The following is a 16,153-nucleotide window of genomic DNA, read 5'->3' as shown; positions in this document are numbered from 1 at the left end:
TTCCGGTAGACATAATGATATGTCTGGCCATCCTAGCAAGAGAGGATTTATTTTTTCCCCCTGGCATAACAAGCAAAGGTCTCTTCAGACTTGTTGTTTTAGTGAATGCAGAAGACTCCTCCTGTGTTCAAGGCCGGGAGGTGGCTGGCGGGAAGCTGTGAAGTCTGTACCCAGATTACCCTGGGTACTCTGGTGTTACCAGTAATCAAATGGACTGCTGCTGCCTGCTGCTACCAGCATCTCAAGGATGGAAAATAAGAGGAAAGAACGAAGTGGAGGAAGGGGAGGATGGGAAGGAAAAACGGAAAAGCAGATAAAATAGCTTTTGCATGCTAGAGAGTGTTTTCTGCTCCCTTTGGGTCTTGACACAACAGCTGAGATCCTCAAGAGACAGGATAAACTTAAAGGCCCGGAGCTGAGACGGGTTTTTATTCTTGACCAGAATCCTAACTCAAGTGCAAGGAGCAATGTAACACATCAGGAAGGATAAATAAGAACTGTACATCTATTTGAATTCTCATATGTACCCCCTTATTGGAACTGTAATTTTGAAAAGTTTGTTTTAAGTAGCTTTCGCCATGTTAGATTTAATATTTTCCCACAGTACCAAATAGGAGAGGACCTGCTCTGCTAAACCCTGTTTAAATGCATGTGAAGACAGTTCATAGTCCAGAAGACCTTTCAATCTAAGACCAGTAAAAGTAAAGGAAAAGCGTGTATCAAACATACTATTTATTTAATGACAAAAGCCTCCTTGTCTTCTATTCAGGTGCCTTGCAACCTCTCCATCATTAATGGACTGAATTCTGCTTTCACAGGACAGGTGGTCCTCGAAGAGATCAAATTTTCCTCTGAAATAACCTTACTGTGCACTTCCATAACTTACTTTGAAAGTACCAGAGTATTTCATAAATACTTATGAACTTAGTCTCCTTGTTCAGTTTGCCCAGTTAGAAAACAAATTATATCAATGCACCTTGCATTTTCACATTAACTATTCTTCCCCTGGACAGTACACTGCTGTTCACTGCAGTTCCAAATCCCAAGCCAGGAAACAGCAAGGGATTTGGATGACTGGAGGGGTGGTGGGGAATACAAAAATCCCTAGGAAGCTTCAAAGGCTATCCTCTGGGCTTCCCAACGGATGGACAAGGGAAAAGAGATAGTCTTTGAAGATGGGCGAAGAGAAGCCAGAATGCCACTTCTTTTAGATGTCATCATTCTGCAGAGGGATGTAATTTCACTGTGTTCTGGTGCTAGGGAAGCCAAAGTACAGGCTTCTAAAAGGTGCTGAACAGTTTCAAAGGAAGGTAGCTGCCTCTGCAAATTTTGGAAAAATAGGCATCTTCAGTTCAAGTCCTAGAATATACATAAAAAGCTGAATCCAGTTATCTTAAGGCCACTTTTCTGAAAAAAATTTTGGGGTTACATCTTATCTGATCCCAGCCTTCTCAGTAATTTCTCAGTCTAGGATGAGTTTTATATGTTTCCCTAGGCTGCCTGAATTATAAGATTAAATCACTTTCCCTTTGGTAACAATTTCAGGAAGAGGAAAAAAAAACTGGGTCAAAACCCGCCGAACTGAAACTAGTAAAAAACCCAACCAGGACAACAACAAAACCCCGCAACAATATAAGCTGCCATATATGCAAGACAAGTGACAAATAAAATTTTATTTATAGAAAAAAAGCAAGTAAGTTGAATGCACAGGACTTGGCTAAAGGAAGACTAAAAAAGACACAAGTATTAAAAGATAAACTGAAACTTGGAATGCTGTATAAAGATATATATTTTAATGATATACAGTAATATAAAATTATGAGAAGGAAAATATAAGACCATTAAACAGGGGAAAAAAGTTTAATAATGACAATCTAAAAGGCTACAGAATTGTATTCTGAAGGAAGCTCTGACAAATTTACCTGTGTCATTAAAACCTCGACTGACTAAGATCTGGAAATACTCTATACTGAGAAGGAGAAAGCCAATTAGAAAATTTTACTTCTCAGATCTGCTTGAAGGTCTTTAGCACAACATCTTCCATTCAAGCCTGCAGTTTAGGACAAAATAAGGCTAACACTATGTGATAATACAACAAAAGTCTCACAAACATAGACTTGGAGAAGAAGCTGTTTAAGGAAAAACACAGTAACAAGAAATGATACCAAAAATGCTCTTCAATGTTTTTCATATGATGGGTTTTTTTCAGGTATATTTTCACACTTATATTTGATTTTTGGTTTATTGACTTAGCGTTCAAATGTAAAGTCAAATTTGCATTTTCAATGCTATCTCATTTGCCTCCAAATGAACAACACCCATTCTAAAGATCAGAAGATGAGTAGTCTTAGGCACACATAGCTATTCATGCTTTCTTGTACATGTACAAGAAATACAAATAAGTATGAAAGTAGCCGGAATCTTTTTCATCATCAGGACAGTAACAGTATTCCTCCAGCCAGAATCGTGCTGAAATAATTCATCTAGATTCAGCAGAAAAAATAGAACTGGCTCATTTAGACTATGCATGGGGTAAAACTTTGTATGTCAAAATGTAAAAACAAACAAACGAACAAAAACAAAATGGAAAAAACCCAAAGAAAGATGCATCTGTTTCCACTGACAGCCTCACTGTCCCTGCTCAGCTGTGTCAGTTCTGCCAGTAATGAGCATAAGAACTACTATCACTGGGTTTTGTTCCTTTGCAGTAAATTATAAATGCAACTCCGATGGCAGTACAAGCCATTATAACTCTGACATCAAGAGGCTGAGGCACACTTAAGGCTTGGGTTGATTACCTGTCTTTGAAAGAATCTCTCAAAATTAATCAAATTGCCCTGCTCCCCGCAGAAGAGTACTAATGCGTACCACAGAAAACATACACCCAGCCTTAATTCTGTCCTGTAAGGGATCTAATATAAGGTGCACAGGAGTGGTAAGGATTGGCTGTTCCAAATGGCCTCAAAGAAGCAAGCATATACAGAAAAGTACAGTACAGTGGTTTGCTTTGTATAAATCCCATAGTAACTGTGTGTAAGTTTTGTCTGTAGGATTCCTCCATCGGTGGTAATCACCAGGGCTGAGGGACCAGGGGTAGAGTGGGGCCAGCTGCTTCGGTCTCACCTTCCTCTTGTGTTGGGCAGAGAAAGTTACAGCGTGCCTATAGCTTACAACACTCAAAGATGATGCAGAATTCATGCTGGCTTATGACCAATTCTACCATCATGAATTAACATGGCTTTTCCCCTCCTCTCTCTTCATTTACTGGCAACAAAACTTAAAAATTCCAAACAACCCTTCAGGATTTATGCAAAGTCTTCATGGCCCAGACTACCTTTTGCTATGACATTTTCTTGGTATGGCAAGGACTCTAAAATGCTTCTTTTCCAGCATTTTGGGGAAGGAACCATTCAGATGCTCTACAAGAAGATGCATGATGTTTGACATGTAAAAGGACGATCAATGAAACATCAGCAACATACAAACAGGAGAGAAGGTGGCATGCCTGAAGAATGTACCTATCCTAGAGATTAAAAGGAAGCCAATCAAAGGCCAACATCATACACTCAGTCAACATTACTCCAAAATGAAGTTACTAATCCCAAGGGCTAATTTGTTAAAAGCAGCACTGCAGCCTTTACCTAATAACTTGAATCCCACCACCTTAGGGAGACAATTACTACACTACCAGCAGCCAATCTTGCTGACCTTAGGAGCTGCAGAAGATACCTGCCATCTTCTGTGGGGAGCTGAGGGAAAAAAAGATGTCCAAAAAATGCCTCTGTAGAGAGAAAATTACTATGAACCAAACCTCTCGGACAGTTCAAATATTTTACTGTTTAATGGGGATTGGTGAGCAGCTGGATTCCAGGGCAGCTCGGCAATGTGGCCTCTGTGGCACCTGTTGGTTTGCACCCTCTAACAGCAGGAATTCGGATTAAACAGTAGAACCTGTACCAGAACAGCCTTGCTGCAGGTCATGGGACCCAGCACCAGTGCTAGAGCTCTAACACTGAACTGCTGGAAAGATACAAGCAGCTCAAGAGCCAGTGGGTGCACATGAGCTTGGCCACCACCAGCAGGATCCACACCGAGAAATACTCATAGTAAAAGATGTTACTTCCAAAGAAATCCAGTTGCTTTATTTTGGTCTGCATTGACTCCAAAGATTCCTTCCCAGCTCTCACAGGATCCTTGAGACTGGAGATTTCTTAATGGCCTTGAATGGTGAACTGGCTGAAAGGAAGTGTCCTTGATTTCACTCCGAAGTCTAAGAAGGGCTGGCAGAGGTCACAGGTGCAGCACCAACAGGAACGCCAAAATAAGCTGCTTGAAGGCATAAGAATGCATACCAATTTGTAACGGAAACGTGATTCTATTCCTCTCTCTTCTAGAAAAGCGAATCTTTCATTAATCTTAAAAAAAAAAAAAAGCCCAAACCAGCTCTTCCCTAACAAGACACAAATCTTGCCTGGAAAACCAAGATGAATCAAACCAGAATGCTGCCAATTTTATCTTGGGAGAAGGAAGGAGCACAGTGGCTGCATACCTTCTAGAGCAGTGGCTGTGGGAGCACATCAGCTGGATCGGGAGGAAAAAAACCCCAAAATACCAGTTGGATAGGAAACAAAGCAATCTCCTGAACAGATTATGCTAAGAAATGGCTCTGGAGTTACTGCTCCAAGGCTATGAGAGCAGAAACTGCAGACTCAATTGCTGGGAAAACAACGCCCAACAAATTGCCAAAGAACTGAGAACACAGATCTTCATCATTAATTGGTAGGAAACACTCAACAGTTATATTATTTATAGGAAGTAAATTTGGAGTGTCTTAGCGTGGACGAAAGAAACCTTAGTGTTAATCCCTGCCCGTATGTAGGGGAAAAGGTCACAACTAAGGCTAGCCAATTTTTTTTTTCCCTTTAAGGATCGAGTGAAAGGCCAGATCATGTCTCTGGAAATTCATCACCAAAATGTTACTGGATCGTTTTCTACATCCCAAACCCAGTGGGTACGACAGGCGGCCCATCTGGTGTCTGCCAGGAGCCGAAGTTCCCTTGAGGAGCGAGCCCCCCGCTCCCCCGGCACCGGCGGGGCTGCCCGGCCACCCCCAGGGCCTCAGAGGCTGCGCTGGCACCTGGCCGCAGCACAGGGCACCCTGGCCGCAGCACAGGGCACCCCGGACGGACCGGCTGTGGGGGCAACCTGAGATCTTCCCGCAGCCTCAAGGAGAGAGGTGGCGTCCGGAGACGGGGCGGGGGCAGCGCCCGCCCCCTTCCCTCCTTCCTTCCCACCCCCGTGACTCACCCGCCCGCTCCCGGCGGACAAACTGCCAGCGCCGGAGTCACCGCCCCGTCCCGGCACTCCCGCGGGGCCGCGCCACTGCCCTCCCCGAGCGGGCGCTGCCCCGCGGGACGCGCCAGCCCGCAGCCCTCGGACAGCCCAGCCAGGGGGGCGGCGGCGGCAGAGCCCGCCGTCCCTCCCGCCCGCGCTGCCCCTCCATATTTCCGCCACCTGGAGAGTGTCCATAGAGAACGCCCATGGAGACTGTCCATGGGAAACGCCCATGCAGAACGTCCCCCCGAGGGCCAGCGCCCCCCGCCCAGCCCCGTGTCCCCCGCCCGGCCGCCACCCCCCACCCCGTCACCCCCCCGTCCCCTGCAGCTGCGCCTGCGCCCTCCCGCCGCCCGCTCCCCCGGCGGCCGAAGCCGCCCCGCCCCGCCGATTTGAATATGCTAACGAGGCGGGTAGAGGTTGCCCTATGGCGGGGCTAGGAGGCGGTCACGTGGGGCAGGGACGTGTCCTTGAGGGGCGGGGCCCGACCTGCCCAGGCTGCCTTAAAAACGGGCGGCGAGTGAGGAAGCGCCTCAGTCAGAGCGAGAAAGTGCTGGGGCGGCGGGGTTACGGCTGCTCCGCCCGAAACTTCTGAGTAACATCAACAGGGGGAGGGGAGGGCGGGCGGCGGTGGAGGAGGAGGAGGAAGAAGGTGGTGGTGGGGGGAAGGTTAGCCAGCAGCGCAGCCCTATCCGCCTCTCCCTCACAAACCAGCCTGTGTTGGGCTGAGCAGGCCCCTCACACAAAGGAGGGCAGGGCAGGCAGGGCTGCCCCCCCTTCCCCCCCGCCTCGGCAGAGGGGCAGCGGGGAGGCGCCCTTCCCCGTGCACAGCACTCACAGCCACTTACTCCTCTCCCGTCCCCCGTCTTCTCTCTCTCCCCCTTTCCCCCCCACCCCGCCCAACGGTTCTCCCTTCAGCCCCCTGCCCGCTGTCCATGTAGCCGCCCGGCCGCCGGCCCTCCGCACTATGCCCATCTTACTCTTCCTGATAGACACGTCCGCCTCCATGAACCAGCGCACCCATCTGGGCACCACCTATCTGGACATAGCCAAAGGCGCTGTAGAGACTTTCATGAAGGTACCGAGCTCTGCCTTGCGAGAAGAGGCGAGAGAGAGAGAGCGAGAGTGACTGCGTGGGGAGGGGAGGGGGCGGCAGGGAGCGGGGGGCTGCCTGGGCCGGGGGCGCGGGGAGAGAGCGGGCGAGTGCGTGTGTGTGCGGGCAGGGAGGGAGGGGAGGGCCGGACCGAGCTGAGCCGGGGGGCTCCGGCGGCGGCGCCGCCTCTTGGCTCACCCTCTGCTTTGTCCCCCGTGCCGCAGCTCCGAGCCCGGGACCCGGCCAGCAGGGGAGACAGGTACATGCTGGTCACTTTCGAGGAGCCTCCCTACGCTATCAAGGTAACCCCCGCTCACCCCCCTCCTCCTCGGCCTCCTTCCGGCCCCGCCGCCCCCCGCCCGCCTCGGCCCAGCTGCCGGCGGTCCGGGCAGCGCGGCACACACGGGCTCCGGCGGCGGCGCTGACATCAACATGGCCGACGCTTTCCCCTGTGCGGTGTGTGCGAGCAGCAATGAACTGTGGGGGATATTTATTCAAGTTGGGAGAAGTGACAGCAACTCCAAGGAGAGTTCGGCTGCGAAGGGGCGAGCTGGCGGAAGGACCGACTTCAGCCCGGAGAGCCCGGACTCGGAAGGGGACGGCACTTCCCTCGCCCCTCCGGGGCCGGGAGAGGGAGGCGCACCGCGCGGGGGAAGAGGGTGGTGGGTCCACATGACAGAGGAGGGTGAACCTGTTGGAAGTCAGTCGCTTCACAGTGTAATTGGCTTCCATCTGGAAAGAGCTCTGGGAGTGTGGTGTAAATAGTTATAAGATTTTGGCACCGGTGACTTCACAGAAATTTGTCCTGTGGAACAAAATGCCTGTTTGATAGCTGGGGAACTCTAAGGTTTAGGAGGAGTGCATCTTTTCAGGCTTTTTCGACAGCATTAAATATAAAGTAACTTCTGTTTTATTAGCATTTGTAGTGAGCTGTATGCAGTGTGGAAGGCACTTGGTAGCCTAACAGGAAAGTAAAACGTGTATCTGCAGAATAAGTCTTCTCATGTTTCTCTTTGCAGGCTGGCTGGAAGGAAAACCATGCAACGTTTATGAATGAACTGAAGAACCTTCAAGCTGAAGGACTTACAACTCTTGGCCAGTCCCTAAGGACAGCTTTTGATTTATTAAACTTAAATAGATTAGTAACTGGCATAGACAACTATGGGCAGGTAGGTTGACTATTAATAGGTGAAAAAAATCTTATAACACAAACTTCCCAGAGGTAGCAATTAGCTAGTTGTCCAAAGTGGCATCTTCATGAAATACTCAATATGGGGACTTCTTCAAAAATAAGCAGAGCTCAAATAGCTTGAAGAAATAGTCAGTGATCATAGTTTGGTACTCAACTTACCTTTTTTTAAATTCGGTTATTCCTCAGTTTTTAAGCTGTGACATAGCCTTGAAGCTGACATTCTCAGTTCAACTGTAACTTTTTTTTTCTGTATCAAGTCTGTGTTCAGTACCTTAGCTAAGGAACCTGATACGGTTATGAGAACTTTGCTCTCTCTATACAGTGCTGTATAATCAATTAAGTACAGTTTGGGAGATGAGCCATTTTTGTAATAACACTACATGTCCAAAAGTACTAGAAGGAGCATGACTTTTTGAAAACCATTTCTTTCCAGTGAGTCTACCACAGCATTTCTCTGCATACCTGTATCTTTATAAACCTGCCTGTTGTACCAGAGCCTTGAGAAGTTGTGGTTTTTAAATATCTCTAATGCAACTATCCCTTTAAAGCAGGACTTCTGTTTGGGGTGGGCCAACATTCTTTTGCTCATCGATATGAGTTGCTAAAAGACAGAAACTGTAGGTTAAATGTGTGCATTAGGAAGTGTACCGAGTTCTTTCTGGCACTGGATCAAAGCCTGGATTTGTTTCACTCGAAGGATGTTATTAGTATTGGGCAAAGTATAACATGTATTTTTCACATGGGATGTACTAACTTGAATCTTCCCTTTTTGGTTGTTATTCTCACGTGATGCTTCCTTCACTATCTGAGGATTAGTTACTGCTCTTGGTATTTAAGATGGAAATGTGGTTGTGAACATAAGTCCCTTTCTTCCCCTCCCCTTTCCAGTCTGTGCAGAGTCTGTGTGATAACATGCCACGTCTGTTTGGGAAGGAAATTTGTCATGCTGCATTGTAATGCTTTGCCACTAGATGATCAAGTGAGCCTAAACATTTTTAAAACCCCAATTCAGTGATGAAATTAAAAAAAAAAGTGGTAGTTCCACACATGGCTATATTTTTTCTGTTACTATCTGATGTCCTCATACATCTGTGTGTAATCTTCCCTGTATTTTGATGTTTTTGTTTAGTTATATGAGCTACACGAATCTTTTTGAACAGTTAACCACTGTAGGCACATACACAGAATACTTGCTCTTTCCTGTTGCTACTGGTAATCTAATTCACATCAAATAATTTGCTCTAAGTGAACCAGTTGTGCTCAGCTACTCAATCAAGTGGGCAGTTGAGTTGTCATGATTGTTTTAACTCACAAGTAGTGTTCATTACTGCAATATTCCCTTTTTTCTGTGAAGCGATGACTTTTATCTGTTTTGGTTATAAGTATCTCTGGGCTTGAACTCATCCGTGCTTATGCATGTTTTTTGCTCCATTCCATATGTGGAGCTGGATGTTGAAGAGGTGTTCACATGTGCAGTCAGGTGACTAAATAGAAATCCTAACTCTTTTTAGTGTCTGCAAAAATAGATGAATATATTGCAAGTGCCAGGTCATCTGCTGCTGAAGTCACAGGTTCCCATTTTGGCTGTTCTAATCAAAGTAGCTTTTTTTTTTTTTTACATAAATCAGATATAATTCTGGAGCACTTAATTGGTCCTCCAGCACTTGCAGGGTGAGATCCAGGGCAGTTAACTGTCCCATCACATTGGTCTTTGAGCGCTATGTCTTTTTATCCTGTCTTCCTGTTGTTCATGTCTGCTACCTAAAATTGGCTCCAGATGAATGGGTATTTAACCGTAGTCTGAGAAACTTAAAAATTCAGGAAAATAAGTGATCAGAATGCTCACTTGAATTTGAAATAGTTTTCACTCAGAACATCAAGTGCTGATTCTCTTTTTTTAAAGCACCTGCAAATATTAAGATCACAAAATAGTGGTTAACTAAAATACAGCAGGCAGATGTTTGAAGAATGATTATCTTAGAGTGGGAGGAGATAATTTTACAAAAAAGCAACATTTAGACTCTCTTAGGTGTGGTATTATGTGACATAATAAATCCAAACTTTTATTAAGCGCCTTTTTTTTTGTGGGAAGTCTTTCTGGCTTAAGATCTTTTGACTAACTTTCTTGTATTTTAGTGTACTGACAAACTTCTAAGATATTTGCCAAGATCCACTTGTTTCACGTTTGAATTGTAAAACAGACTTTTCTTATACATGCAAATGACAAGACATGATATAAGCTTGATGGGATTCTCTGGTTATGTCATCCAGCAGTGTGATATTTTGTCCCCCTACTGAGTATGAACTTTTTGTTTGAATGGCACTGTGACTCACTTTACTTGATTTCTTCCAAAGTCGGCCAGAGTTCTCCATCAGCTGACATCCTGAACAAGAGTGATGGCTGAATGGTCATTCTGAAATTGAAGAAAATCTCCTGCTTCATATTTTCTTGCAACTTTAATGTTTGGATTTTTATTATGAGTGTTTATCATACTACTTAGGTAAATAAGTACTGACTCAGTTACTCAAAGATTGAGTTATCAAGTGGTCAGATGATCACTGCGTCTCGCATTTAGATCTTAAAGGGACACTGTCAATACATTTAGATTGTTAAGAACCTGGAAGATTTTTTTCAAAAGCTATTTCTACTACTAATGCTATGTTATGACTTTATAAACACTTTATCTTAGGTAGGATTGGTAGATCCAGGTTTTTGTGAAGGCTTTTGTCAAGACAAAAAGGTTTTGGAAAGTACACATATTTTAAGGTGGCTGTTCCTTTAACTTTTGCAGCATTTTGAGATTGATAAATTCAGTATTATACTGCTCGAATCCAATAATAGCTTTTCCCCCCATAGTATGCTTTGTGATGATTATGATAGCAGAAGAATGAATGTTCAAATAGGGTGTCAGCTTTTAGCCTTTGCTAAAAATAGCGGTCCTTCTCACCTTCTGCATTTTTATGGAGAGCTTAGGAAAAATACAGGATTTAGATGTCTTCAGGAAGAAAGCAGTTTAAACACATGAATTTCAGGAAGCGTTTACTGTCATACAAAATGTTGTTCTTGATTAGCCCAGTTTGCACTTAGCTAATTGACTTCTCTTATTTTTCTCCAGTTAAGCTTCTCCATTGTTTTAGGTAGTCTGAAATACTTAGCCTTTTACTAGCAGATTTTTTTTTTTTGTCCTCTTGGAATACACTAAGCCTTAGAACTATGGTTTGTTCAGCAGTACATGTATAGTCACAATTTAACTAAATAGTTTTGAGTGAAGTAAATGTGCAGTTTGTAATCGTTGATAGAAGGGTTAAACACTAATAGGTGTGTTTCTGTGGAAACAGAAAACATGGGAAAGGTAGCTGCTGTTATAGTAAAAATGTAAACAAATGATTGAAATGAACTGTCAATGTACTTCAATTATTTGAAGTTTGTAGTGAGATTTTGAAGATTAAGCACTGAATCTAAGGTAGGTAAAATATACGTTTCAATAGAGTTTTGATATTCACATGCAAAGGACCAACACAGCACTGACGAAACTAGAATCTGACAGATGTTCGAAATTGCTAAAGCTCTGATTTTCCCATACCCCAGGTGTTTCACCTTGCTCGTTGATATTTGTGGAATGAAGGTCTCCTATTTTTTTTCAGCAGTATTGCATAGAATAAGCTTTGAGAGGCTAAAATACACTTATCTAAGTGGATTTCAAAGTGATTGAGTTGATACATCTAAGCATTTTTAGAGATTTTATTTCAGGGTAAAATTTTGTTTTAATATGGCAGATAGAGTGTTTTTCAATAACATAAGCTTTTTATGAGCTTTTTATTCCCTTAGAGTATCTTGCACATATTCTTCAGCATTGTAATTATTATTGATACAGTAAAACTGTGCTAGATATCAGTTTGACTTTTAAAGAAATTTGATGTAAAAAAAAGCACATGCTAACTTAGTTGTTTTGCAACAGAACAGTCAACCATAATGCTTCTGTAATGCAAGTGGACTTAATATAAGTATTTTTCAATCACAGTGCTGCCTGGAGTTAGAGTAATACATGAAACACTTGTTTGGATGACTTACCAGGCTGTGTGCAGTCTTGGTGAAAGCCTCTTTTTTTTTTTTTTCCTGCAGTGCATTTCACATATGAACAGAAGCATAACTAAGAAATATTGAGACAAACTAAAATCCAAATGGAATTCAACTGATTAAGAGTATTTTGGGAACTTAAAAATATGCTGAGGGCTGGAAAGAGATATTTCTGATCTGGAAATTGGAAGGTATTCTGTATTGTTGGCATTGTTTTAAACACCTTAAGTTTTTTCCAAGTGTTTTATTCATACCACATATGACTATCAAACAATACAATCTTAGGTTAACTGCTACTTCATAGTTCTCTCTGAATATATGGTTAGACCCATTCATAGCTACAGTAGCAGAATTGCTGATGTGTTCACACAGTAAAACTTAACATTGGTCTGTAGAGATCAGCATGCTTTGCTGTAATGACTTAAATACTACAGTATTCCAAATACAGGTAAATAGCATACCTAGGAGATCAAGTCTAATCATCCTTGTAGGCACAAGAGAGCTTTAAGTCATGTGTTGTAGGCTGACTCCTTGCTTGTGTGCTTATCCATGTCTAGGATCTTCTGAACTTTTAAAACCCACAACAATCACATGTGAAATATTGTCCCCTGACATGGACTGCGTTATGTTTTTGCAGTGATGTTCTGTTTTCTTTAAGTTGTTGAACAATTTTATTTTCCCAATAGGTTTCTGAGGATTTTTACTGGATTTCCTTGTTCTCAAAAGTCCTTAGAGCATGGCTTTTGTCTTGGCATTGTGGGATCATAAACCCTGCACTGAAATGGCCTGTGTTGAGTCTGCCTCCAAATTTGGAACCAAAGTTTAGGTTAGCATTTCCTGCTTTGTCATGTTGGCACAGTTGCACGGGCAGTTTACTTCCCATGTTGGTAAAGGCAGAGGTTTGCACTTCTAGAGTAGTTCTGTTCTGTTTGGTTTTTTTTCTCCCATTCCCCAACAAAACCAAATGGGAGTAGTAAACAAAAAAGCAAGCTTAAGCATGGCAGAAGTATATATAAGAAACATTTTCTCATGGTCTTTTGTGGAATACAAATGGTTTTAACATACACCTATATTCCTGCTAATGTCAAAGAGCTGTATGTGAAGTGCAGGTGAAAGCCATTCTCAGTTGCTGCATGATGAAATTAAGCATATTGGTTTGAATTTATACCTTTTAGGGCGTAACTTTAAACATGCCATCTTGTCCACCCTTGGAATCTTTGTAATTTTTAGTTAGTTTTGTTTTATAAACACCTTGAATGAGAGGTACAGCAGGCACTCTTAAAGTGTGTTTTCACATTGTGAGGTGGAACTGCTTGCCGTTCAGCCTTGCTAGCACAACAAAACTCACTGAAAGTCTCAATAATAAGTGTTCTGAAAATCACATTTTTAGTTCTAATCCAATGTATTTTTTTAAAGAATTTAAAACAAGCTTATACAAAGGACTTTATTTTTTCAAGTGAAAGCAATCTCATCAGTCTGTTCCACTAGCAGAAAGAAGTGGGGTACTTCATCATGCTCTAAATGTGCTTTGACCACTTCTAAATACTAAGCACTTAAAGATTCAGTGTGATTTGGAAGGGGCAGTACTTTAACATGTTCATTGTGGCTTTGATTTTTAGGGTGTCAGATGAGCACAGTTGCACTGCCAGAGCTTAAGCAGATGATACAGATATCTGTCTGTGGCTGATATTCTTGGATTCGCTAAAAAGTCATCAGAGGAAGTCTGAGGACAGTTAAGAGTACCAAAATTTTATCTCTTGGCTTGACTTTCTGGAACAGTTTATTTACTTCAGGTCATTATAGACTCCTTGGATATGCTAATCTTTGTTATTTGGGTGCTCCTATAGCTGAAGTGTATTTGCATTCCATCACAACCAGTTGTCAGAGGGGCAGCACAAATACCCATGGATAATGAGCCAGGAGTTTGATTATCTTGTGAAATACAAGGTGGTTGGGTTTTTTTGGGTTTTTTTGTTTGTTTGTTTGTTTTGCTACTATTTGTCATTGTTTATTTTCTTTAAGGTTGTTTTCACTTTTCTAACTAAATAGTTACTTTTAGTCTTGGTTTTCTGTTGTAGACAGTCCATATCTCTGAAGGTTGAAGGGAAGAGCTGTTACTTTTGAATGTGTCTGAGTTTTAATTCAGCTGAGGCTCAGTTGAAACTGTTGTGTGTCTTGAGAGCTTGCTTGCTGTTGCTTTTTTCTTCAAATACATTCTGTACCATTAACAACATAGTCTTTTAGTTCATAGAATATTCTCATATCTGTGTCTCCCACTTGAAGACTTAGTGAAGACACAACTTCCTGTTGTGTTTTTTAGCATCATGTTGTCTGGCCCTTTTTCCAAGTTGTTTTCACTTGTTTATATAACAGCTTGGAATTTCATGTAATTTTTGAGCATTTTATCTTAGCTAATACAGAACTCTTTATTAAATGTCCGGTTTTCATTGTGTGATTATGTTGATAATTTTAATTTTCCAAAGTTTAGACCAGTTTCATTTAAGGAAAAATGAATGCCACATTAGGAGGTAATGGTTTTATGTGTATGTAGGATCTTTCATATATATTAAAAGATACTTGATTTTTTTTTTAAGGTGAACTAGCCTGTGAGCAGTAAGATTTCTGATGATTCTGAAGTATTTATGTGATGTCTAGAAAGGATATCACGTTTGTGAAGTATTTTCTATGTATCAGTATATTTTTACTCTTGTAGTTTTGAATATTAACAGCAAGCAGGATTTCAGGTTTTCCGGATTGCCAGTGTATTTTACAAAAAAGATAAAAGGGATTTATTTAATCACTCCAATACCATCAAGTTGGCCCCAATGGACTAAGTTTTTCAAAAATGGTATAGGCAATTTCAGTCATAAACTATTGAGAAATTAGGTATCTTATCTAAGCACCTGTTGTTTTCATTCTAGAGATAGTGTCTCTGCCTAAGTTAATTGATTTGCCCTAGCTTGCATGAATCTATAGTCCTATCTATAGATTGAAACCTGAATTTTCCAGTGGGGAAATTAAGTTAGTGCTTACAGTTAAATTAAAATATGCAGGTAAGAAGTTGCTAGATGCAAGATATAGTACTAACCTTCTCAGGAACCTTGAATGACTGTTATTGGACGCTGAGTAGATAAGATTTCTGATTGTATGAGAGGATAAGAGAACTTGTCAAAATCTGATCCTACTCTAGTTATTCTAACATGGGTGGTCAGTGTGGATCTTGCAGTACTGCAGTGGTAGGTAACTAAAATAGCAAATAAGTGTTTATTATGTGTATTGTAGTTCTGTGCTTTGAACTTCAGAGGTCTTTTAGAAGACTGACCTAGCAGGAACCGCAGTGCAGATGAGGTCTTTAGTATGGGATTTTGACAGTGATTCAGTGACATACAAATTGAAAGTTATTTTTAATGTTTTGTTGACTTGGCAAGGAAACTTTAATCTGAAAAACCACATTTGGTATCTTCTCAGTGTAGCCACTCCCATTTCCCTTAATTTATGTTTGGTTTTTTTCTCGTCTGCATGTAACTGCTACTGCCTGGGGAGAGCAGGGTGTTAATCTTTCATTCAGTAGTAATGTTTTACTTCCCAAATATTCGTCTGAGAAGCCTAGCCATGAGTAGTGTTTTATGATATATTATCTGAATACACTATGCATTTTGTCAAGCTAGATTGAACAAATTCAGAGTAATTATCATTGGAATCAATTTAGGGCACTAACATTCTATTTTAATGCTCTGTATACAGAACAAGTGAAAAGTGGCCATCTCTTTCTACCCTTCCCTGCCCCCCCATCCCTACTTTGAATCCCAGAGTGCCAACTTGATTGTATGCATCTATTGTAAGACATCTTCAACTTAGATGCCCCCTCTGCTCTGGAACTTACAGCCTCTCATGTGTTGATAGTTGTGCCAAACTTGCTTCAAGTTGTGAGTGTGACTTTATGTAGTAAAATAAATCAGTGAGGGATCAAGGAATGATTGATCAGCTGGATTGTGAACTCTGGTGGTTCAGAATTTGTTCTAAAACAGCTAAGTTGTTCCTGCTGTATTGGTGATAAACTCAAGGAGGGAATTGTGGGGGAGTCAGGAAAGTTACTCAGAAGAGTTGTCCTCTGTTTGTAGGTCAATAACCTACTTTCAGTCAGCTTGTCAGTCCTCTGGATTGTTAATCCCCCAAAAAGGTGTGGAGATTTTTGTACAGAACTGTCTTTTCCGATTGGTGGTATTTTGGTTGGGTGTGTTTTGATTTTGTGGGTTTTTTTGTTTGTTTGGTTTGGGGTTTTGGTTTTTTTTGTTTTGTTTGTTTGTTTTTTTGTTCTGGTTGGTTTTTTTGTGTTTTCCCTACTCAGTGTGCTGACAACTGTAGGACTCATTACCCTTCTCCAGTATATAGAGAACAGAGACCTGGCTTAGCACTGAACTGCACTGACTGAGCCAGGACCAGCTATGTAAAGTCA

The 16,153-nt window shown here is 42.2% G+C and overlaps 2 protein-coding genes across 4 annotated transcripts in view; one reads left to right on the top strand and one right to left on the bottom strand.

The window, feature by feature from the left end:
* Positions 1-5,564, bottom strand: part of WDFY2 (WD repeat and FYVE domain containing 2) — an 85,196-nt gene extending 79,632 nt beyond the window's left edge. Inside the window, exon 1 of the mRNA XM_064645777.1 lies at positions 5,308-5,564. Within this exon, the coding sequence (XP_064501847.1) occupies positions 5,308-5,529 (222 nt within the window). The 5' untranslated portion in view covers positions 5,530-5,564. The remainder of the gene's footprint in view (positions 1-5,307) is intronic.
* A 287-nt stretch (positions 5,565-5,851) lies between these two features.
* Positions 5,852-16,153, top strand: part of INTS6 (integrator complex subunit 6) — a 42,299-nt gene continuing 31,997 nt past the window's right edge. For 2 of the 3 annotated variants that reach the window (XM_064645737.1, XM_064645735.1), the window contains exons 1-3: positions 5,974-6,412; positions 6,652-6,729; positions 7,447-7,596. In XM_064645737.1, coding sequence (XP_064501807.1) covers positions 6,302-6,412; positions 6,652-6,729; positions 7,447-7,596 — 339 coding nt within the window. In that variant the 5' untranslated portion in view covers positions 5,974-6,301. Of the gene's footprint in view, positions 5,930-5,973; positions 6,413-6,651; positions 6,730-7,446; positions 7,597-16,153 lie in introns of those variants that run through there. The other variant, XM_064645736.1, reaches the window with a different exon arrangement.

Source organism: Pseudopipra pipra, chromosome 2 (assembly GCF_036250125.1).
Source record: "Pseudopipra pipra isolate bDixPip1 chromosome 2, bDixPip1.hap1, whole genome shotgun sequence".
NCBI lineage: Eukaryota > Metazoa > Chordata > Aves > Passeriformes > Pipridae > Pseudopipra > Pseudopipra pipra.
Note: the sequence above shows the minus strand (reverse complement) of the source record. Positions and strands in the feature narration are given on the sequence as shown.